Raw genomic sequence first — 25,843 nt, forward strand, 5'->3', positions numbered from 1 at the left:
TAATGTTTAGGTGGAATCTTCTTTCTTGTAGTTTGAATCCATTGTTCTTTGTCCACTTCTCTGGAGCAGCAGAAAACAACCTTTCTCCCTTCTCTATATGGCATCCTTTTATATATTTGAACATGGCTATCATATCATCCCTTAACCTTCTCTTCTCCAGGCTAAACATACCCAGCTCCCTAAGCTGTTCCTCATAAGGCATTGTTTCCAGGCCTTTGATCATTTTGGTTGCCCTCCTCTGGACACGTTCCAACTTGTCAGTATCCTTCTTGAACTGTGGTGCCCAGAACTGGACACAGTACTCCAGGTGAGGTCTGACCAGAGCAGAATACAGTGGTACAGTACTATTACTTCCCTTGATCTAGATGCCATACTATTGATGCAACCCAGAATTGCATTGGCTTTTTTAGCTGCTGCATCACACTGTTGACTCATGTCAAGTTTGTGGTCTACCAAGACTCCTAGATCCTTTTCACATGTACTGCTCTCAAACCAGGTGTCACCCATCCTTGTTTAGCTTCTCCTTGCATTGCATTCATTCTCTGAACAGCTTTGTAATATTTCTGTTTCAAAATAGGAGCACTTTGTAGTCCAAAAATATTAGCTGATATCTCATCCTGATGGTGGTGTAATGGTGCTTTAGCTGAGATTCCTGCATTGCAGGGGGCGGACTAGATGACCTTTGAGTCCCTTCCAACTCTACAATTCCATGAAACCAGGATCAATTTTTTCCACCTATTTTTTTCTTCCTTCAGAGCATCAGAACTAGGTACAACTAGAAGGATGATTTCAAAGACCATGGCCTATTGGTAATGGCATAAAATCTGAGGCACAACGGCTTGATTTTGTTTGTACAGAAATATGTTCTCAATAGGTGTGAATAACTTGTTTTCCTCTACTTTGAATGCACATCAGTCCTTGAATCATCACGAAGCTTCTGTGTCATTCTCCAGGTAATACTGACACCATTCACCTTGGTCTGAATGACTCTCTGACTGCATCATATAACCATTACATTTATTGCCTGTTGTCATATGTATGTTGCTTATTGTATGACTGCAGCAAATCTTCTGCATATGTTATTTCTGCATATGTTAAAGAGCCCAACAGAGAGACGTTTCATATCCATGTCAATGTAACAATTTCCTATAGAGGAAGCTGTGACCTATTATGTGGTGCAAGATTAAGTGGTTACTATGTATCATCACTTGACATTGAGTTTTGTGACATTTAAGGTCACTTTTAGCCAATCCATATCTGTCATGGATGCTTTAGCTGAGATTCCTACATTGCAGAGGATGGAACTAGATGACCCTCGGGGTCTCCCCCAATTCTACAATTCTATGATTCTAAGGCACGAATCTTTATCAGAGATCAAGAGCACATTGCAGCCAGGCAGAAGCACTAATTGAGGGTGTAGAGCAGAGCAGGGCGGGACCCAGGTGACGCTGTGGGTTAAACCACTGAGCCTAGGGCTTGCTGATCAGAAGGTCGGCGGTTCGAATCCCTGCGACGGGGTGAGCTCCTGTTGCTCGGTCCCAGCTCCTGCCAACCTAGCAGTTCGAAAGCACTGCCAGAAGCAGCTTTGTCATGCTGGCCACATGACCTGGAAGCTGTACGCCGGCTCCCAGTTTCAGTCCCTGGTGTTCTCCATGTAGGTCTGGGAATGTCCCACCTGAAAGCTGGAGAACTGCTTTCAGTCAACGTGGACATTACTGAGCTAGATAGACCAACAGTCTGACCCGAGTGCGGTGCTGATAGTGCCAAGGTCGCAGGTTTGATCCCCATACAGGACAGCTGCCTATTCCTGCACTGCAGGAGTTTGGATCCTTGTGGTCCCTTCCAATTCTATGACTCTATGATTCAATATAAGACAGCTTCCTATGTTCCTAGCACTGAAGTATCTCAAGAAGGTGGTGACTACTTAATGTAGAGATACCGCGATACCTTACACAGCAGTCTGCAGCAGAATATCTCAATTCTTAATACTTTCAAAATAGTTAATCAGTGGAAACATTTTAGATTTTTCATCAGAATTTGTGTAAGGCAGATATACTGGTTTACTGGCAAGTACAGTGGTGCCTCGCTTTACGAATGCCTCGCACAACGAAAAACTCGCTAGACGAAAGAGTTTTGCGTTGCGCGAGGCATTCGTAAGACGACAAAATTTTCTATGACCGCCGCTTCGTCTTACGAAGCGCAGCCATAGAAAGCGGCAAAGGAAGATCAGCTGTCAGCGAGGGAAGCTGACAGCTAATCTTCCTTTGCCAGGGGGGACAGAGCTGAAATGGGGCGGGGTGGCGGCTGCCCCTGCCTGTCTTCCCCTTGGCTCGGGGAAGACAGGCGGGGGCAAGCAGCGCCCGCTGCGATTCGGCTCCGTCCCCCGCCGTCGCCTCTCGCCTGCCCCCCCCAACACAGAGCGCAACTTCGGAGACCTCCAAAGTTGCGTTCCGTGTTGGGGGAGGCTGGCGAGAGGCAGCGGCGGGAGAAACCCCCTCCCCTGCCGCCGCCTCTAGCCCCGCACCCCAGACATGGAGCGCAACTTCGGAGGTCTCCGAAGTTGCGTTCTGTGTCGGGGGAGGCTGGCGAGAGGCGGCGGGAGAAGGTCTTCCCCCGCCACCGCCTCTCGTCGCGCACAGCCGGCACGAAGCGCAACTTTGGAGACCTCCGAAGTTGCTCTCCGTGTTGGGGGAGGCAGGCAAGGCGGTGGCTGGGAGAAGAGAGCTTCTCCCCCCGCCGCCTTGCACACAGCCGACATTGGACGGGGCTTCAGAGACCTTCTCCGAAGCCCCATTGCATGCCGCTGCCAGTCCCCCAGAGCCTATAGGAACGCATTGATTAAGTTTCAATGCATTCCTATGGGAAACTGGGACTCGCTAGACGAAAAATTCGTTACACGAATTGACCCGTGGAACGAATTAATTTCGTCTAGCGAGGCACCACTGTAGACAAATTGCTTTTGTATTCTCAGCCACAGTTGAGCAGCCTTACTCTAGCACAGGCACCCCCAGACTTCGGCCCTCCAGATGTTTTGGACTACAATTCCCATCTTCCCCGACCACTGGTCCTCTTAGCTAGAGGGCCGCAGTTTGGGGATGCCGAATTTGTGTTGCTGCAGCTAAAGAAACACCCTATGAGATGAAAGTTGTGCAGAAGCTTCTGGGCCAGAAAAACATGCCAGGCTACAAGTAATTGAGAGCAGTATTGCACGTGTGTAGCACAGGGCTGGGGAATATCAAGCCTGTGGGCCAAATTTAAGTCTTCCAGACCTCCTTTTCTATGGGCTGTGACCAAGCAAGAGCCAGCTACCCTACACTTGACATCATATAAGATGTGAAGTGTAGGACACAGCTAGACCACAAGGGCCTTGCAGGCACCACCAATACATCAGTGGATCCAGTACCCCACTCCTGGTGGAGTGGATCGAGTATTACTTTGTTACCCAAGAGGCAGAAATAGCTTAAATCCATAGATAGGACTGAAAAAGTCTTGTCTCAAACCCTGGATAGGTGCTGTCAGTCAGTGTGAGCGTGTGTTTTTTAAGGAAGCCTCCCTGTTTTCCTCACCCCCAAAAGCCCATCAGAGCTGCATCAGAGCTCTGAGGGATGCTAATTAGTGCTAATATATGTGTGCTGGGCACTGAGCTAGATCCCTGAACCAGTCCCAAGGAAATAGGATTCTCAGTGGATTGAGGTATAAACATTTTAAGCTATTTTCTCCCCCAAAATTCTGATTCGAAGCATTGAACTCAGGGTCAACAGCAATGCACAGCGGCAAGAGGCAACATGAAGCGAGTCGCTACAGGGAGCAATTTAAAGTGACTTTCTCTTGGCAGCTGTTTGTGCATATTGGCCTGAAGATACTAAGATTACCAGCAACCTTAAACCACCTCAAGTGAACCAATATTGTTTTCCCCTGGCCACCCAATAGGTATCTGAAATGAGGAAGCCATATCCCCAGAACCCATCACTGAGAAATGAGTACTCTGAAACTTCTTGATTTACATTCAAAAGGAGCTGTTTTTGCTTGAGAGGAACAGAAAGATATGAAAAGCTTTTAACAACATACATCAAACTGTGCATTTGATGATATGAGTTAGATATATGCATATTTCAGTTGTCCATTTCCAGCTGCTTTTGTGGCATCAAACTTTTTTTATGTTAACAGATCACATTATTATCACATTTAGAGAAGAGTAATGGCATAGGGTGTTGATACATCATTGGCAGCACAGAGTGCTATTTGAAAACATGCTTGCTCTTTGCATTTCTAATAGTGGGCCAGAGATACACTTGGGTTTTAGCATTAAGTTATTGCTTGCTAATAATAAAATGATTTAGCCCAAGAAATGAGCATAGGCTTCATAGAAAACGACTCATACCTTGAAAATTCTTAAAGCAGTCCTCTCTCAATGGACTAGAATGAACCAATATGGGACCAGGAAAGATGTGGGAAAGAGACTCAACACTCAAATAAATATATATATGGTTATATTCAATGAAATTGTCCTCTTTGTACAAGGACTACCACTTGTACAATAGAACTTCCCCTCCCTCTTTTGTCCCCACTTGCCTCCTATGTCCCAAATCTGCTCCAGGGGGTTGGGGAAAACACAAAACAGATTGGATGAGGTGCGTGGAGGAAGAGAGGGCAGGGAAGCTCCATTGTGCAAGCAGAACTCCTTGTGTGAATGGAATGACTTGTAGGATATGACCCATAAACTCAATTGTCCATGTGCCTATCTTTATAAAGCTGAGAATGCTCACTGGGCATGGAATGCTGGTGGACTGTTGTGGGTAAAAGTATATGTAGGAGGTGTCACTGTTTCTGCCTGTACAGCAGGAAACATGAGAGGGAGGAGGGAGAAGCAAAGAAGGGGAACGGCCACAAGCAGCTGGGTTTAAAAAATGGTCAGTTTCTTACCCGCATCTTCATTGAGTTTGGCTACACAATAATGCAGGGAGGCACACAGAGTATCTGACAGCCTGCCTGCTGACAGAAGAGCCCCAACCTGCATGCAAGCAACCTGGGGCTTTGAGGCGGCATAGGACAACCTATGGCCACCTTGTGTTATGCCAATCAACAGATTGGCTTATGAGTCCAGGCCCCACAAAATCCCTTATGTTGACTTTCTGTGGTGACGTGTGTGGTGAGGGTCCACCCCTCCCCAAGTGCCAAAGTCAGTTGTGTGACCAATAACACTGTGAGGAACATAACAAGGAGACACATTTAGCAACGAAACATAAAATTTCTTCCTGGCCCTGTCCACAAGGATCCACAGCAAACCATACTGTGTACAGACCAAACAGTTATCATACCAGTTGGGAGAAAGGGAAGGCAGTAAGAACACTGAGCCCAGCTCAGCCAACCTCCCCTACAATCTGCCCTGGCCAGCCCCACCCCCAACTAACCGATATTGAAGCAACCAAATTAATTCCACAGCAAGTTAATTCACTCTTCCCCTTCCAGTCTTCCAGCCAGTGCCAGACACAATGACTTCCTTTCCCTACATATAAGAGGTCAAGAAGTTACTGTAACAAAATGAAATAGAGGTTGGTTACCTTTGCTTCAGGACATATTATTGTATAAAGAATTGTACATACAGTACCATGGTCATAATGCAAATATTAGAGCAGATCTAGACATGACCCTGGATAAAAGGGTGCCATCCAAAATGGCAGCTCTGAATCAAGGCATCTCCCCTTTTCCCATGACAACAACAGTGCAATTCCATACATGGCTGCTCTGAAGTAAAACACATGAAGTTCCAGGGGGGCTTAGTATTCCAAGGCAAATGGGTACAGATTGCAGCCTGAGTTAAGAAATACCCATATATACTTGACTAAATATTATAGGGTGGAATTCAACACTAGGCTATATCAGCTTGCCCAGCTGATACCCCACCTCCCATGTGCTGTTTTGGAGATCCAAATTTGAACTTAAACATTTCAAATTTGAATTTTGAACGTGAAATCCTACCTCAAAATCTGGGTGCTTTAGACTTTTTGGAATATCTTAATTGCTTTGATTTTGGCAAACCAGAAATATGTAGTCTCAAAATCTGCCAATTTAAATAACATACATGCCAACTATCAAATACCATCAAATAAAGAAATCAACTATTTCAAGGTGTCCAACATAGATACCATATTCAATGGATAGTTGAAAATTATTCAAATATTTTTTAAAAAACTGAGGATATTAAAAAAACCTCAGGATAACTGAGAATTCTGAAAAGTAAATTCATTTCATCTTAGACAATAGAGTCTAACCCTTATCCACAGTCATAAATGTATATGGCTATAATGAAGCGTGATGCTGTATTACTCAGTTGCTTCAATTTGAGCCCATCTTTTTATCATTTTCTTTTTAGTAATTACTTGTAATGGAAGCAGATAATTAAGAAATGTTCAAGTTCAAGTATCAGAAACCAGCACCACAAAATTTGTTGAACCTGAACAGATATGTTATTGTTATTTCAGACATGAGTTTTAACAGGTCCTAGGGTATCAACAGCATCATAACTATCCTCCAAAGTAATCCACTTTATCTCTTAAACTTGTGAGGAGAGGGCATTCAGTAATGGATCTTTGGCTGCCCCATTTGTTCTTAGAAGGTGATTACTTAACTAGGAATATATCTGAGAAGATGAACTCATGGCATACTTCCTGCTGTACAATAGCTACATCACGAAGTCACCTACAGGCAAAGATTATCTGATGCTTTAAAAAAGTTTGATTTGTTTATGTGTGCAATGTTTCCAACATCTAAAAATATGATAGATTTTCTTTTACAAAGAACGCAATTAAAATAATATATAAATATATACACACTGCAAATGTAGTAAAGATAACAAATTCATTTAAGCCCATTTAGGCACATTAGTAACACACCATGTGGCAGAAAGACTGGGACTACAAGAAGACCCCTTGGCGCTTTATTTTATATTAAATCCCTAATGGCCTCTCCTTATCTTTGCAAAAATATGCACACAAGTCCAGACTATGCAACCATTGAAGTGAATGGTTATTTATTTGCTAAACGAGAGCCCTATGTTTAATGTTCCTTAGACGTAAGGTAGCCTGCCAGAGTCTCATTCCTACAGCTCCATACATCATTTATTTTACCCTAACTCCTCAGAAAAGTCACCGGGGGGGGGGGAGCTCACAAGTTAGTCGGAATTTTGTTTCAAATGCCATTACTAAAAGCTTAAACAGCAGCATATTTACTTGGTTTGCTGCCGTCAAATACAAATTTCTATAATCAGCCTGAATGCCATCTCTAAAATGCCATGTGAATGTTTGTACAATAGCAGTGACATTTTAAATCATGTAATCCAAAGTTACACAAGGGGGAGCACATTAGGTCTCCAGATTATGGTAAAGGCTGAGTGCTGGGCAGTATACCTAGCACTACTTAAGGTAAAAGCTAAAGGCAAAGGACCCCTGGACAGTTAAGTCTAGTCAAAGGCCACTATGGGGTGCGGTGCTCATCTTGCTTTTCAGGGCAAGGGAGCTGGCGTTTGTCCACAGACAACTTTCCGGGTCATGGACTAAACTGCTTCTGGGACATCGTGACAAGCACCAGAGCGCACAGAAACACCGTTTACCTTCCTGTAGCAGCGGTACCTATTTATCTACTTGCACTGGTGTGCTTTTGAACTGCTAGGTTGGCAGAAGCTGGGACAGAGCAACAGGAGCTCACCCCGTCATGCGGATTCGAACCTCTGACCTAGCACTACCTATGCCTGACTGAGCACAAGAAACAGAAAGAAAAAAGAACTCATAACCCTATAAGGACACATGGGGGTTGTTCCACCAAAGACTAGGGGCCTAATACAGAAAAAAGTCCTTTTTACTACTGCTGAAATCTGGTTCAAAAACAAGGATCCTCACAGGCCACATTCACAGCATACATTTAAAGCACTACGATACCACTTTAAGTAGTCCTGGTTTCCCTCAAAGAATTCTGGGAGCCACAGTTAAGGATGCTGAGAGTTGTTATGAGACCCCTGCTCCCCTAACAAAGCTACAATTCTCAGAGGGTTTAACAATAAACCCATCTTCCCAGGAAATTCTAGGCACTCTAGCTCCATAAGGGGGTTAGGAGTCTCCTAACAACTCTCAGCACCCTTACCAAACTGCAGCTCCCAAAATTATTTGGCCATTTAAAGTGGTATCACTGCTTTAAATGTATGGTGTAAATGTGCTTTTAGAATACAATAATACCTATAACCCTTGATTAGTATGCATCCTTACACTAAATGGGTTTCTTAATGTTAGATGGGTAGAAGCTGGAAGTAAAGACTACAAATTACAATGTTTTTCAGGAACCCACACGTTTGTGCCACAGTTCATTTGAATGGAGCTTACAAAGGAAATTAATTGATACTGACACAATTTATAAAAGAGTATGCACCATGGGTTAAACCACAGAGCCTAGGGCTTGCGGATCAGAAGGTCAGCGGTTCGAATCCCCGTGACGGGGTGAGCTCCCATTGCTCAGTCCCTGCTCCTGCAGTTCGAAAGCACGTCAAAGTGCAAGTAGATACCGTATTTTTTGCTCCATAAGACACACTTTTTTCCTCATAAGAAGTAAGAGGAGATGTCTGTGCGTCTTATGGAGTGAATGTGTGGTCCCTGGAGCCAAATTGCCCAGGGGCGAAAGGCAGATCGTGCTTTTTCTTTTCTTTTAGAAAGAGCTAAAGGCTAACAAGAGGGAAAGAGAGTGTTGAAAGGACCCGCTCAGCAGCTGATTGCAAGAGATCGGGGAGGGAGATAAGGGAGATAGCTCCCTTCCCACCCCGCCCAGGCTCCTTGCCCAGGCCTCAATTGTTGTCTGCAGAGAGAGGCTGCTTGTTTCCCCAGCGACATGTGACTGACTGATTAGATTATCTGTCTGGAAACTGTAGAAATGAGTCACTTTCCTTTCCTAGAGAAGCTGCAGAACTGTGAGTTGAAGCCCATAAAAACAGGATTTTCCCCTTTGCAAGGTAAGCTCAACAACTTTGAGCTGATCCTCAAAAATGGAGCTTTCCCCCTTTGCAAAAAAGATGCACAACTGTGAGCTGATCCTCAAAAAAATGAAGCTTTCCCCCTTTGCAAAAGAAGCTTCCTCAAATATTTAATGGGGGGTGCAAAGGCACCTAGGCCTCTAGGAGTTGGCTGCCATGCCTAGGACAATTCACGAAAGCAAAAAAAAATTTTTCTTGTTTTCCTACTCTAAAAAACTAGGTGCGTCCTATGGTCAGGTGCGTCCTATGAAGCGGGAAATACGGTAAATATTACAGCGGGAAGGTAAACGGCTTTCTGTGTGCTGCTCTGGTTCGCCAGAAACGGCTTTGTCATGCTGGCCACATGACCTGGAAGCTATACGCTGGCTCCCTTAGCCAAGCCAATAACACGAGATGAGCACCGCAAACTCAGAGTCGGACACGACTGGACCTAATGGTCAGGGGTCCCTTTACCTTACTTGTGTGTTATTCTCTATGGATACAATCCAGATCAATGTGTTGTTTACATCTATGCCTTGGCCCAGAGTTAAATGTAATACCTACTTGATGCAATAAAAATTAGGTAGGAGTAACTCTCTCCGGATTGGGCCCTTGTCTACTGCAGCCACATGTATCCTAATGTTTGGAAAGAATACTGGCCAGAATGCACTTGCTTATGTTATGTCACATGTTCCCTGCAAAATCAATCAGAGATGCAACACATCACAACAGACATGTGTTTGCAGATCTAGAGGCCATCTCTATGTCGGAAAAATGTAATATGTAAAGCACTTATTAGTGGCCTTTGTGCCAAGGCAATCTGAATACATACTACAATAAGTTAAAGGGTAACAAGTGGATGGATGATTGATACAAGTGCAAAAAGCTATCATTATGTTCACCAACACATACAAACAAGGCATGTGCACACAGTTGCCCAGTAACTTTTTAAAACCAAAAAACAAAACATGTAAATTGTAAGCTACACCCACTGAGTAAATATTATTAATCTGCTTAAGAGAAAACCAATTCTACTCTAAAGTCACTTTGATAAAATAGTTGTCATTTATAAGGAAATCCCAGTAGGGAACAAGCATAAATATACTCTCAGGGTATAGTATAATGCAGGGCAAAAAAGGTAAAATGCAAGAGAAGAAATTGGCAGTCCCAGAGAGTAATATTTTGATATCACTTGGAGAAATCTCTTAGGAAAGGCAAACACCACAGCAAAGCTAGTCTCAGTCTTCAGCTGTCACTTTCAAAAGCATTAACACTGCCAATTATACTGGCATTAGCAGACGCATCTGACAAATTTTTGTTTTGTCAAGTTCGTATTTGTCACAAAGATGATGCCAGATCCAGTCAGAATGACAGATACAAAACCTGCAGTCACATCCAGAATGCTTTGCAAGTTGTCTAATAACAAATGATTTAAAATGCCTGGGAAAGAAATCTATCAATCACAGGAAGTGGCACACATCTCATGCAATGCAGCAAACAACACTGTGGGCACAGCTAAACAATCCCATCCCATTTCGCTTTCTCCGTACCTCCAAATTCATATACACAGTGCTAACAGCTACTTTGATTTCTCCATCGGACACCTCTTTTAGATCCTTGAGCATGGCCTCCTCAATCCTTAGCCCTGTGGGACAGACAGGAAAATTATTCATACATACTAAGAATCAGCGAACTGGAATGTAACAAAGAACTTGACTTTGAGAAGAATACTGGATGTTTTTGAATACTGAATAATGGTTTTGTTTGTCATACTAAGCAAATAACAATTCATTTCTACTATGTAAAAAGTAAATCTGCTCCCTTTTTGCCTTGAAGAAAAACTGTGATAAATCACTGCGGGCTCAATATTTTGCTGTACAAGCACCATAAAAGAGCAATGCAAACCCTCTTACACTAGACTTGGAGGAGTGGATTAGGTGGAAGTGTATTTCTACCCAAATCTCTCCCAGCCCCACATAAGCCCCGTCTCCTCCCTCCTGCCGTCACCAAGGGAAGAAGCAGAATGCTTCAATACAGAGCATTCTGAGGACTGGGCATGGCTGAGCCAGCCGAGGAGCCACTTTCTCCCCAATATACTCTCTTTACCACATGAAAGCATTGGTCCTGCCCACCCACCATTTCCCACCGCAGGTGCTTTGAGCAGGAGGGCTGTGGATGCAACAGTGGCCCTATCACTCTGCAAAGGCCCAATAGCAGGGCGGTAGTTTGGATTGAGCCCTAAGAAACTGTGCCTGATGGTTCCACAGTGTCCAAATTTCTAATATTTGACCTGTAAATATAATCACCATGTATTCTATCTCACCCACCAGAAATGCAGCCAAAACAGCAGCAGCCACAGTGTCATGCTCCTTTGAGTAAACGGCCTATTTTAAATGTTCAAAAACTAAATAAATTGTAGAAACAAAATAAAAAATAAATTCCTTCCAGTAGCACCTTAGAGACCAACTAAGTTTGTCATTGGTATGAGCTTTCGTGTGCATGCACACTTCTTCAGATACACACGAAAAGCTCATACCAATGACAAACATAGTTGGTCTCTAAGGTGCTACTGGAAGGGGGGGGGGTATTTTGTTTCTACTACGTCAGACCAACACGGTTACCTACCTGTAACTAAATAAATTGTGTGCATGAAATGAGACCAGACATAGAGCTGGGAGTCCTATCTTTTATGCCAACTTTTGTTCATTCAGCCCAGACACTGAGGTCTAGCACCAAGGGCCTTCTGGTGGTGGCACCAGGGAACCAGGCAGAGGGCCTGCCCTGTGGAATGCCCTCCCATCAGATGTCAAGGAAATAAACTACTATCTGACTTTTAGAAGACATCTGAAGGCAGCCCTGTTTAGGGAAGTTTTTAATGTTTGATGTTTTATTGTGTTTTTAATATTCTGTTGGGAGCCGCCCAGAGCGGCTAGGGAAACCCAGCCAGATGGGTGGGGTATAAATAATAAAAATTATTATTATTATTATTATTATTATTATTATTATTATTATTCAATCCCCCCAGCTGCATGCGCAGCATACCAATGTTATGTTGGAGGGCCACACTTCTTCCATCTACTTCCTGTAAACCAGGGGAGAGGACCCTGTGGCCCTTCAGATTTCATCTCTCCAATTCTCATCAGCCCCAACCAGCATGGCCAATGGTCAGAGATGATGGAAATTCTAGCCCAACAATATCTGGCAACAGTGGCCAGTGGAGTGGCAGGGACTGACTTCCAAATGCTCCACGTTGCTTCTGGTTGTCACGTGACAAAGCAGCAGGTGGAGCAGCAGAACCAACCCGCCATCTCCCACCACTCTGCTTGCACTGCCTCTCTCCCTTTTGGTAACCAGCAGCGTTGTGCAGCACTGGGAAGCCGTTTAACAGCCATGATAAAATACACTGCACAAGTTTCCACACTTTTCTTTCATAGACAGTATCACCACCTATGAAAAGATCCTATGCATGCTGCTCACCTATCCTATAATCACTGCATGTGGTGAAAGGTTGGTGGGATTTTTGTTTGTGTGTGTATATGGTGCTTTTAAAAACATTTAATGGGTGTCCTGATTTTATAGAATGTCGTGTTCCAACTAGTCTAAAGTGATCAATCAAAAAGTGAAGGGCAGGGGGGGAGAAAAACCCTTTACCATCAGCATGGAGATGAACTTCCTGTAGAGCGGTGATAATATCCTCTCGAGGCAGCAGCTCTGGGAATTTCTCCTCTAACTTTGAAAGCACTTCTTCCTGTTCTCCAGTAATTTGTTCAGGATCCATGGCTAAAGAGAGGATGCTCCCTGAAGTGTTAACAGGAGAAAGTTAGCCCAGAAGACAGAAACTAATATTCTTTCCCACATCAGCCCTAAAAGTCATGACTATTTAAAGAAATGGCCTGCTATCCTTTTATTTCTTTTCGGTCTTTCTTATTCAGGCACCCCCAAACTGCGGCCCTCCAGATGTTTTGGCCTACAACTCCCATGATCCCTAGCTAACAAGACCAGTGGTTGGGGAAGGGAAGATGGGAATTGTAGTCCAAAACATCTGGAGGGCCGAAGTTTGGGGAAGCCTGTTCTTATTCATAGCAGACTACTTGAATTTCCACATTTCCGCATTTTCTTATTTATTTAGCTTTGAACCATTATTTCTACCACCACCAAGGAAGGAAAAATTTGCTTTTTAACAGACCCGGGGGGGGGGGGTTTCAAAGCCACAATCAACTGCTCCAGAGAGAAAAACTTTAAGCAATTGGCTCAGAGTTCACAAAGTGATAGGTAACAGCAGCCAAGTTGTAAAGCAACACAGGCTCATTAGCTTAGAATTAAAGCTGACTAGAAGATCAGCACTGATTTGTGAGCCTAATTGTACAGAAAAAAAGATCAAGAAGGCTATGCTTCAATACAACTACAGTAACATTATTTGATTAATTTTATTTTAATTTATCACTTGTCAACGCAGTGTAATTAAACAATTGGTAACAAATTAAGCAATAATTGCACAGCAGCTTTTGCCAAACCAATTCAAGATCTCAATTACAACAAGACATAAATGCTGAGACTGTGCACATCTGTACATGTTGCGGGTAGCAAAAGCAATATACAGAAAAGTAAATTGAAATGGATTATTATTTTAAAGAATCGGCTTCTTAACCAGCTGCATATGAAACCATTCAGAATGCCAATGCATACCATTCTCCTTCTTCCAAAAGATGACTCTGTCTAAAGTTGTGGGGGAAAGTATCAGAGGGATGGAGAAAGGGGACAGGGCTAAACGTACTCTCATTCTGTTTTTTTAATGCTTTGATGACTGCCTTGTTCAGAGTAGTCACTGTTCATTCATTCATTCATTCATTCCTGGATAGGTTCTCTGCACATCAGTCATAGCATTAGGTGCACAAAATTCAGATGCTGTCCTGCCAAAGAATTCACTTTTTATTTGTTTAATTCTTTGATTGTGACATAAAACAGCTACACAGAGGTGGCCATGGATTTGAAATAAAAATGGAGTACCCTCCATCTGCTCAGACAAGAGCTCCTATTGTAGATTACTTCTAGAAAATGTCCAGCAGCAGGAGATTCTCCTGCAGAGGACAAGGACTAAAGGTGGTAGTGATGAGGAGTATCTTTTTAAACCAAAGGTTCTTATTGGATTCCCTTTCTCTCCTAAAAGTGCTTGGGGGGGGGAGGAGAGAGTTTTCCCACTCTTTCTTGCCGCCCTCCCCAAATCTTAGCACTGCCTGACTGTATTTTAAATTTGTTTTCATGGTTTTGGAAAATCCCCTTCCCTTTCTCACATTGAAATCTATAAACGGCTACTGATGCAATTCACTCAGCCTTTGTGACCATATAAGAAAAGGGTGAGCCATCCATTCTGCAAACAACATTCTTTTCAAATGCTAGCTTTCCTTCTAAGCTTCTAAAAGGGAACTTATTATAACAGTCAATGTGAGCAACAAAAAAATAAAATTACCCCCCACCCAATCACTGGACCGCCCCCCCCCTTAGACCATCCGCAGCAATGGATGGAATTTTGGAGTCTGCATTTAATTTATGCCATGTGTTACAATGGTGGTTTCCTTTTTAAATTTGTCTGTGTTTACATGTTACAATCTGTGCTCCTTGTGGCATCCTTCAAGGCCTTATACAAATAAACAGAAGGAGGTATTTCTGAGAGTGCACTGACCCAAGATACCTGACAGTCAGTGTACTGAATTACATCCTTGCCAGCTGGCTCCAACCAAAAATGTAATGATTCAGCAATTTAATGGATCCTTAGTTTGGCAACAGTCCCCTAGTAAACGACTCTCGGGAAATAAAATTATACAGGCTCAAGTCTCTGGCAGGTTTTCTAATTGTTTGCTTCTGGCATAAGCCCAGAAATGGGGCAGGCCTTGACTCACAGTAGAGCCCGTCTAGGAGTATTTTGTTTCTTGAATCAGGTTTTGATAAAGTCCACCGGGGAAAAGTAATTTACTGTGCACATGAAGAAATGACAAAGGTATCAGGGAAAAGCAGGTCTTTAAAACAATTTAAACATGAAAGTATAATCTTTGCACAGATATGTCTGTTATCACAGCACTGCTGGTGCTGATTCCTTTACTAATATCATCTCTTTCTAGCTATTGATGGATTTGCATACTTTTTTTACCTTTATGAAGCCTAAGGGCTGAAACAGATTATAATGAGGTTGCACCGAGTCTCTGCTCTGTACCATTTCCCCCTTCTTAGGGCGTCTTTCTTCTTGCTAATATGTGCCAGCCAAACAAGGATCATATACTGAATGTGATGAAGTCAAGATGCTCTATAACTAATCAGATTTAGCTTTATGTCAATATTACTGAAGGAAAACAAAGCCTATTCAGAGTGAGGTGTAATGCTTTCTGAATTAGGTGGACACATTCTGTCAGTGCTGATGTTTACAAAATGTTCACAAAATTCACACCCATTCTTTTTGGGCTCATCCCTAAGCTGTTTGCTTTTTAAACTTGTTCCTTTAGCATTTATTGTTTAAAGGCTAAGCTTTTTATTTAGTCTATGCACTAAATGCTTGTTTTTTTAAAATGCTATATTACAATGTTCTTGCTAGTACGTGGCCCAATCTTCAATCCTAACTACGTATCTAGAATATTGATTCAACCAGATTTGTTCCCTTAGACTTCTCACCATTCATGGAAGTGTGGGGTGATTCTCTAAAGATCTAAAGCAGGGGTTGTCAACCTGGTCACTACTGCCCACTAGTGGGCATTTCAGGACTCTAGGTGGGCAGTAGGGGGTTCACAAACTGAATCCTCCTTCCATCGAGCACTGGTGGGCAGTAAGGAAATTTTTGTTGGAGATTCATTCCCCGTGTCTGCTGTCATGGGATTGTTGTTTATCACATGATGGTTTCATTCCACAGTGGGAAGTGACGAAGATGTTTGTGTTACTGAGTTTCCTGAAGTGGGACTATTGTCCTTTGTTCTTTCTCTTTGCTGCCTGATGCTAGAGAGGGAGGGAGCCATGTTGCCATGTGTTTATCTATATATATATAAATGTTCATACTGCGTGCGCAGATGTCACAGCCTTCCTCCATAACCGAATTGCATCAAATTAGGACACAATGTTCCATGCCCATCAGGGACAGATCTGGCATAAAAAAAATGTTTTTTTTTAAACCACACCTTTCATACCTAAAATAATGATTAAATGCAAAAAAGTGGCGCCCATATCACCAGCAAACACTCTGAAGACTCCAGCAGCATCCAATAGAAAGGCAGATCACGCGCTGTCACCTCCAAAGCCACACCGCCATCACCGCTTCAAATGCCTGCCCACCATTTTAGCTGCTGCCACCAACGTCGCCGCCAAAACCGGCAAACCAAAAAGGCCAAAACTCACCTCCACAGGACGCACGAAACGCGCCAGACCCCACCGTGACCGTCGTCACCTAAAAAAACGCTTAGAAGGGCCAACACGCCCGCAAACACCGCAACACACCTCTACTAAAACAAAAACTCTGCCTCCCCCACAACCCACACAGTAAAAAAAAAAACACCCCGCACCTACCGACTCCCAAAGCAGCCCAGAGTCTACTGCCCCCAACCCAAAAAAAGGCTCCCACAAGGGCCTGAGCCTGTCTCCCCGACAGCCGACAGAGACATTTTAAAAGGCCACAAAACACCTCCACCTAACACACTTCTTGAGGTGGCCAAAACCCAATGCCGCACCATGCCCGCAACTGTCCTCCCCCCCCAAAAAAAACCCTACCTCCCCAGCAGTGCCCACTACACTCCAGGAGGGAGAGAACATGCCAGTTGGGCATGTGTCTCTGCCAGGGTCCTACTCGAGAGTAGGAGATCCTAACAATTTTACCATCAAGAAAGATGCATTAGTAGGTGGTAGGTATAAAAAGGTTGACCACCATTGATCTAAAGCTTTATGGTGTGCAGCAAGTGAATAGAGGTAATTCTCTTCCTAAACAATAGAATTCAGGGTCACACAAAGCAAATGGAAAGGATAGGAGTAGATGCCAATAGACTTGTAATTGCCACCAGAATAGATTCTATGTGAAGAAGGTTATCTAGAAATGAATGCTGGGGACAGCCAAGAGATGGGTGTCCTGTCCTCTCCACCCTGCGTGGTTCACACATGCTTTTTCACAGGGTGTTTCACTATCTCGCCATCACAGAATACTGGACTAGATGGACTCTAACTGGATTTTTGCCCCTGCTGTTCTGTTTACATCATTTTATGCTAACTAGGACTCAAGCCTAGGCAGCCACATACAGAGGACAATGCTCTTCTTGTTGTGGTCCTCTGTTTCAAGTTCAGTCCAAGTTCAGTCTAAAAACAAAGAACAAAACTAGGGAGACCAACAATCTTATTGTTTACAGGTAGGTTGCCGTATTGGTCTGACGTAGTCGAAACAAAAAATATTTTTTATAATAATAATAATAATAATAATAATAATAATAATAATTTATCATTTATACCCCGCCCATCTGGCCGGGTTTCCCCAGCCACTCTGGACGGCTTCCAACAGAAACATTAAAATACACTAATTTGTTAAACATTAAAAGCCTCCCTAAACAGGGCTGCCTTCAGATGTCTTCTAAAAATCTGGTAGCTGTTTTCCTTTTTGACATCTGATGGGAGGGCGTTCCACAGGGCAGGCGCCACCACCGAGAAGGCCCTCTGCCTGGATCCCTGCAACTTGGCTTCTCGCAATGAGGGAACCGCCAGAAGGCCCTCGGAGCTGGACCTCAGTGTCCGGGCAGAACGATGGGGGTGGAGACGCTCCTTCAAGTAAACGGGACCAAGGCCGTTTAGGGCTTTAAAGGTCAGCACCAACACTTTGAACTGTGCTCGGAAACGTACTGGAAGCCAATGTAGATCTTTCAAGACCGGTGTTATGTGGTCTCGGCGGCCGCTCCCAGTCACCAGTCTAGCTGCCGCATTCTGGATTAGTTGTAGTTTTCGGGTCACCTTCAAAGGTAGCCCCACATAGAGCGCATTGCAGTAGTCCAAGCGGGAGATAACCAGAGCATGCACCACTTTGGCGAGACAATCTGCAGGCAGGTAGGGTCTCAGCCTGCGTACCAGGTGGAGCTGATAGACAGCTGCCCTGGACACAGAATTGACCTGTGCCTCCATGGACAGCTGTGAGTCCAGAATGACTCCCAGGCTGCGCACCTGGTCCTTCAGGGGCACAGTTACCCCATTCAGGACCAGGGAGTCCTCCACACCTGCCCGCCTCCTGTCCCCCACAAACAGTACTTCTGTCTTGTCAGGATTCAACCTCAATATGTTAGCCGCCATCCATCCTCCAACCGCCTCCAGGCACTCACACAAGACCTTCACTGCCTTCACTGGTTCTGATTTGAAAGAGAGGTAGAGCTGATGATCTTTCCCAGCGGCTGCATGTAGATGTTAAAAAGCATGGGGGAGAGGACAGAACCCTGAGGCACGCCACAAGTGAGACCCCAGGGGTCCGAACACTCATCCCCCACCACCACTTTCTGAACACGGCCCAGGAGGAAAGAGCGGAACCACTGTATGACAGTGCCCCCAGCTCCCAACCCCTCTAGGCGGTCCAGAAGGATGTTATGGTCGATGGTGTCGAAAGCCGCTGAGAGATCCAGCAGAACTAGGAAACAGCTGTCACCTTTGTCCCTAGCCCGCCGGAGATCATCAACCAGTGCGACCAAGGCAGTTTCAGTCCCATGATGAGGCCTGAATCCCGACTGGAAGGGATCCAAATGGTCCGCTTCTTCCAGGCGTGCCTGGAGTTGTTCAGCAACCACCCGCTCAATCACCTTGCCCAAGAATGGAAGATTTGAGACTGGGCGATAGTTGGCCATATTGGCCGCATCTAAAGATGGTTTTTTAAGAAGCGGTTTAATAACCGCCTCTTTCAGCGGGTCTGGAAAGGCTCCCTCACAGAGAGAAGCATTCACAAACCCGTGAAGCCCATCACCCAGCTCTTCCCGGCTAGCTTTTATAAGCCAGGATGGGCAAGGATCAAGGAGACAGGTGGTTGGTTTCACTCGTCCAAGCAGCCTGTCCACATCCTCGGAGGTAACAGATTGGAATTGATCCCACACAACTGGACTAGACAGGTCTCTAGCACTCCCCCGCCCCGGCCCTGCTCCCACGGTGGAGTCTACCTCTTCCCGAATCTGAGCGACTTTATCTGCAGGAGATATTGGGGCCCCTACCAGGCCCCGATGACGAAGGTGGTTCCGCTAAATTGTGAACCACCTGGAACAGTCTCCTGCTGCTGTTTTCTGCAGATGCGATAGAAACGGTGAAGAAGGTCCTCTTCGCCGTCGCCATTGCCACTTGGTAGGCTCGAAGTTGAGCTCTAGCCTATGTTTGGTCAGATTCAGAATGAGTTTTCCGCCACCGGTGCTCTAGCCGTCTCAGCGACTGTTTCATCGCCCTCAGCTCCAGGGAAAACCACGGGGCTGTCCGGGCTCCATGCAATCGGAGAGGGCACTTCGGAGCCAAACAGTCAATGGCCCTGGTTAACTCCACATTCCAGCGGGCCACCAGGGAGTCGGCTGAGAGGCCATCAACATGGGATAAAGCATCCCCTACCACTCTCTGGAAACCATTTGGATCCATTAAGTGGCGGGGGCGGACCATCCGAATAGGTCCCACCTCCCTGCAAAGGGGAAGGGTCGCGGAGAAGTCCAGTTGCACCAGGTAGTGATCTGACCATGGCACTTCGTTAGTTTCGCTTTTACTTAATGTCAGATCACCAACATCCACAGAGGTAAACACCAGGTCCAAGGCATTTCCGTGGCTATGAGTTGGGCCAGACTTATTCAGGGACAGCCCCATGGAGGCCATGCTTTCCACGAAGTCCCGAGCGGCTCCTTGTAAGGTCGTGTCGGCATGGATGTTAAAATCCCCTAAGACAACCAAGCTAGGTGTCTCCAGGAGCACATCCGACACGACCTGAAGCAGCTCGGGCAGGGAATCCTTGGTGCAGCAGGGAGGTCGGTATACCAAAAGGAATCCTGTACTGCCCCTATTGCCCAACTTCCAGAACATGCACTCAGAAAACCTGGTCTCACCAATAGGACGCCTGGTGCAAACTAGTGACTTCCTAAAAATCACAGCAACCCCCCTCCCCGCCCAGATGGCCTGGGTTGCATTGTAACGCTGGGAACCCTCCATTGTAGGCTCAGGTTGTATATATGTGTAAATAAACTCTATATTATAAAAAACACCACAGTCTCTGCTGTACCTCATTTCCAAAAGGAAACACAGACCGTGAGCAAAGCATGTCTGCAACTCCCTGGAATCTTGCATGGCTCAAAGATGGGGGTAGCATGTAATGCATGTAATGATATAGTTTTATTTCTATCAATGTTTAATTGTATTTTAATGATTTTTTCTGTATTTTCAGCGGTTCCTATTTTAGCTTAAAGTTCCTGTCAGGAAAGAAGCTGGATTATTATTATTATTATTATTATTATTATTATTATTATCATTATTATTTCTAAATTTGCATTTCATCTATACATAAGTTAACCTCTAAAAATATGCACATCCAAGTCCTCTTTTGCCCTCTTTATGTTGATGCATTTCCTCCTTTTTCTTGATGTTTAAATAGCCACCCTAAGGACAGCAGAGGACAAAATTAGGTCATATACCTTTGATAATATTCACTGAGTGCTATGGCATTTATTTCCAAATCCCACATGTCGCAGAAACAAAGCTAGACACAGAAGATATTCTCCTACCCAATTGACATGCAGATATCTGCACTTAACACCCTAGTCATTCCTATTTTTAAATGCACATTTTTATTGTTCCACATAATGTTACTCTTTATCAAACTCTTTGCACCCTGCTTCCTTCATGCAGCTTCCTATGGTCTTTCAAGGGATTGTTAACCAAAGAATGGATCACAGTCTCTCTGCATGATTGGATTCAGAAACACTCCATTAAACCTTTCAGTATTTAATATAAAGAACAATCTCTCACCTCTGAGAAGATGAGCCAGTTGCCGAGTGATTAACTCTGGTGCCTCTTGGAGAATCTCCTTTGCTACCAGAGAGGAAGAGGACGCCGAGGTCTCCAGGTTGCCATCACATCGCTCTTCAGGGTTGATGACTCTGACAACAGCTGGTTCCAAATTTCTATCTTCACTATAAAAGCAAAGGTTTCAAAAGTTTTCTTCTTTATGCAATTTCTCTGAACTATATGGCAAAGTCATCTAAATGCAGTTAGTTGATACTATGCAGTTAAGCAACACCATTTCATTCTGGTCATTATTATTTAAGATGTCTTGAAAATAATGCCAGCACAGAAACCGCCTGTGAGGGACAGGGGATATCGCGAAGTCCCTCCCCTCCTGAGTTCAAGCCCGTCCCCGAGCAAAGGGGAAAGCAGGGAGAGTTCCGATTCCAGTGGGGAAGCAGGAAGTCGTGTCCGAGGCTCAGGCAAGGTAGAGGAGCCAGGGTCCCAGGTGGGACAGGAAGGGGCAAGTAAGGGGGGAAGACCCATCCCCCCAACTCCAGAATTACGCAGGAAGAGGAGGGGCAAGAGGATGGGTCTGCCAAAGCTTTTGTGTTGGAGAAAGACGCGCCAAAAGCCATTAGGAGGTTCTGAAACCGACTGACAACATCGCTCCGTGTAAATAGCAATGACTTGAGCACTGTAAATACGCAGCACCAATAAAAGAATAAAATGCAGAGCTGCGTAGCGTCGTTACTCTGAAGTAGTCCACTCCGGCCACTGTGACAGCAACCTCCTAATCATTTTTGGGCTACTTTGGAGTTGCCGGGATGAGCGTGTCAGAGGCGGAGAAGTGGCGGCAGATCGCTGAGCAAGCCCAGCTAGAACTGCAACAGCTGTCGCTGCAGGCGCAGGGAGAATTGAAGGCAGCTAAAGAGGAGACTAAGAAGGTCCAGGACGACCGGCTACAACTTGCGGAACAGGTGAGAGAGCTCCAGGAAAAAGAGCAGCATTTAAGGGCGGTGGCGGTAGACCTCCAAAACAAGCTGGATGCAGAGAAAAACAAGGCGGGAGGGGCACCCCAAGTCCAAGTGCTGCCAGGAAGGAGAGCCGGGACCCTAGTAAGCAAGTTCAATGGAGACCCGAAGGAGTTTCAGGGCTTTGAGACTGAGATTGTGTATGCTCTTGAGCTGCACCATGATGAGTTCCCTGATGATGAGCACAGAGTAGCGTTTATTGTGGAGCACCTTACAGGGGCGGCCAGGGAGTGGCTAAGACCGTTAATTGCAACAAGGAATCCTTGCATGAAGAATGTCAAACTATTTCTAGAAGGTTTGAAAACGATGTATTCGTCCGATAGTCATATGGACCAGACTAAGGAGGAACTTCATAATTTACGCCAAGGAAATATGACAGTTCGCGCGTATTGGGCGAAATTCACCATGCTGGTGCACAGATTGGGGTGGGATCTGGAGTCTGCCCCAATGCAAGCGGCGTTTTACTTGGGGTTGCATGAGGAGGTGAAGGATGAGCTCTCGAGAGGTCCAAAGCCCAGTAATATGGATCAACTGAGCAAAGCGGCTCTGGCGGTGGGGGTGAGGCAGGAATCCAGATGGAGCGACAAGCAAGCAACGCGCGCAAAGCGGGCTTGGTTCCCACGGTCGCAGGAGAAACCACTCCCTCAACAACCCTTTCAAGCCACGCCTGGGGCCAGTCAGGACCAGGAACCCATGCAGATTGATAGCGCGCGCGCGCGGGCTTTTCAAACCCCAGCGGCGCCAAGACGCAAGGAGGGAAGGGGTGGGAATTGCTTTCTCTGCAACTCCCCCCAGCATCTCGTCAGAGACTGCCCACATCGCAGGGAGTGGCAAGGAAAGGCGGGAACGGTTGTGCCCTCCCCCACTGACGCAGCACCACAGCAGGGAAACGGGAAAGCCTGGCTGCAGGAGACAAGGGGCGGCAGCCAGGCACAGTCAGCAGACAACAGCCCCAGCCCACCCACCCGCACAGAGAGGAGCAGAGCCAGCCCACCCCTCCCAGAGCAGGAGTGGTTCTAGAAGTGACGCTCACGCTCCCTAATGGCTATCCCCTGACAGTCCTCGCCTTAATTGACAGTGGGGCGTCAGCGAACTTCTTCTCGAGGAACTTTGCAGAAGAGCACCAGATCCAGCTTCTGCAGCTGGATTTTCCTCTGCACGTGGCAACCATTGACGGCAGAGAGCTGCTGGGAGGGGCCATCACTCATCAAACCCCCCCCATGAGAATGACGGTTGGAAGGCACTCAGAGACACTGGCATTCAACGTCACCACCATCTCAGACCCCCCAATCGTTTTGGGCATGAGCTGGCTGGCGCGCCACGACCCCTCCATAAGTTGGCATCAGAGATGCATCACTTTTGGATCGGACTTTTGCCTGGAACATTGCATGCAGCACCAACCAGGGGAGGGGCCTCCGATAGCCACGGTGGCCACCATGCACGTCAAAGGGGGTGAGGCGATACCCAAACCATACTGGGACCTGCAGGAGGTCTTCAGTGAAGCGGAGTCCGACCACCTGCCCCCACACAGGCCTTTTGACTGCCAGATCAACCTGGTGCCTGGGGCAACTATACCCCCAGCCAAGCTGTACGCCATGTCAGACCAGGAACTGGAGGATCTGCGCGCTTTTATCGACAAGAACCTCAAGCGGGGGTTTATCAGAGAAAGCAAGGCAGCAGGGGGCAGCCCGGTCTTCTGGGTGGACAAGAAAGACACGCAACAGCGCCGTCTTGTGGTGGATTTTAGACGGCTGAATTCGGTGACAGAGCCAGTGGCTTTCCCCATGCCCAGAGTGGATGATCTCCTGACAGCGGCACGCAGGGGCAAGATTTTCACCAAGCTAGACCTGAGGGGGGCGTACAACTTGATCAGGATCCGGGAAGGCGATGAGTGGAAAACCACGATGTTCACGCCTCTGGGCTCTTTTGAATATCTGGTGATGCCCTTCGGGTTGCAAGGGGGCTCAGCATGCTTCCAGGCCTTCATGCACCACGTCCTGGGGTCCCTACTCTTCAGGAAATGCTTGGTCTTTCTGGATGACATCCTTATTTACTCCAACGACCCAGTGCAGCACGTGAAGGACGTCAGGGAGGTGTTACAGCGCCTGAAGGAGAACCACCTGTATGTGAAGCTGGAGAAGTGCAAGTTTCACACCAAGGAGGTGGACTTCCTGGGCTACAAGCTGTCAGACAAGGGGCTGGCAATGGACAAGGACAAGGTGCAGACCATCCTGGACTGGCACAGCCCCAGGACGCGCAAAGATGCCCAACGCCTACTAGGCTTTGCCAACTTCTACAGGAAGTTCATCAAGAACTTCTCTCGAGTTACGGCTCCCATCACTGACTGCCTGAGAGGCAAGCAGAAGTTCAGGTGGACACCAGAGGCGCAAGCAGCGTTCGAAAGCCTCAAGAGGGTGTTCGCCTCAGACCAGAACCTGTTCCACGTGGTTCAGGACGCGCCCCTACGCATTGAAACAGATGCTTCTGATAAGGCTGTGGGCGCCATTTTGTTGCAACTGGACGCCAACAGAGAGTGGAGACCCTGTGCCTTCTTCTCCAGGAAGTTGACCCAGCCCGAGCGAAACTACACAGTTTTTGATCGGGAACTTCTGGCGATCCACGCGGCGTTCCAGCACTGGAGACACTTCCTGGTGGGCGCCAAGCACCCCATCCAGGTGTGCACAGACCACAAGAACCTGGAGTTCTGGAGAACTGCCAGGGTGCTCAACCAGCGGCAGATACGGTGGGCGGAGTTCTTCTCGAACTTCAACTTCTCCATACACTACATCCCAGGAGAGCAGAATGTCAGGGCGGATGCCCTCTCCCGCAAGCCAGAGTACATGGAGGAGGAGGCGCCACCAGCCCCAAGGCACATTTTCCCCCCGTCGGCATGGTCCTGCGGAGCAGCAGTGGTGAGCGAGGCAGAACTCACAGCACTGACGGCAGCGGATGAATTTGCCAACCGCATCTTCAGAGAACTGAGAGGGGGGAGGGAGCAGGCAAAAGACTTTGCAGAACGCAGAGGGCTGCTTTTCTACAAGGGTGCGCTGTACCTACCCACCACCCAGCTTCGACGTACGGTCCTCAAGCAGATGCACGACAACCCTACAGCGGGGCATTTTGGAAGGGACAAGACCACTCACCTAGTCATGAGACACTTCTGGTGGCCAGGGGTGAGGGAAGATGTTCGAGACTATGTAAGGGGCTGTACCACCTGCCAGCGGGCGAAGGTGGTCAGAGCAGCGCCACCAGGGTTGCTGGAGCCCTTAGCCACACCACACAGGCCGTGGGAAGTGGTGTCCATGGACTTCATCACAGATCTGCCTTCGTCCAGGGGTAAGACTGCAGTGTTGGTGGTGGTGGACCTCATGTCCAAAATGTGTCACTTTATACCGTGTGCCAGGGCAGTCTCGGCAGAAGAGACAGCCAAACTGTTTGTTGATCACGTTTTCAGACTGCATGGATTACCTTTAAGGGTTATTTCGGATCGTGGCCGCCAATTTGTTTCCAGGTTCTGGCGGCGGCTCATGAACCTCCTGCAGGTGGAGGTCAGCTTGTCGACGGCTAGACACCCGCAGACCAACGGACAAGCGGAGAGGGTCAACGCCATTCTGCAGCAGTACCTGAGATGCTACGTCAGCCAGCGGCAAACGGACTGGGTGGATCGCTTGCCACTAGCAGAATTTGCCTACAACAATGCAGTGCACGTCTCCACAGGGGTGTCGCCCTTTAAGGCCAATTACGGGCGCGACCTCAGATCTTTCCCAGAGAGGGAGAGGGAGGAGGAGGAGGAGGGCCCACAGGCTGAGGATTGGGCAGAGGAACTGGAGACGGTGCACCAGCAGCTCAGAGAACACTTGGAGAGGGC

The 25,843-nt window shown here is 46.5% G+C and overlaps 1 protein-coding gene across 8 annotated transcripts in view; it reads right to left on the reverse strand.

Moving 5' to 3' along the window:
- PRUNE2 (prune homolog 2 with BCH domain) overlaps positions 1-25,843 on the reverse strand; it is a 142,655-nt gene that overhangs the window by 84,838 nt on the left and 31,974 nt on the right. For all 8 annotated transcript variants that reach the window (XR_004691591.2, XM_035100256.2, XM_035100253.2 and 5 more), the window contains exons 4-6: positions 20,966-21,129; positions 12,644-12,790; positions 10,543-10,637 (exon numbers count right to left, since the gene is read on the reverse strand). Coding sequence is in view for 7 of the 8 variants with exons in the window: in XM_035100256.2 (XP_034956147.2) it covers positions 10,543-10,637; positions 12,644-12,790; positions 20,966-21,129 (406 nt within the window). In the remaining variant the exon portion in view is untranslated. The remainder of the gene's footprint in view (positions 1-10,542; positions 10,638-12,643; positions 12,791-20,965; positions 21,130-25,843) is intronic.

The sequence above is a fragment of the Zootoca vivipara genome, chromosome 11, assembly GCF_963506605.1.
Source record: "Zootoca vivipara chromosome 11, rZooViv1.1, whole genome shotgun sequence".
NCBI lineage: Eukaryota > Metazoa > Chordata > Lepidosauria > Squamata > Lacertidae > Zootoca > Zootoca vivipara.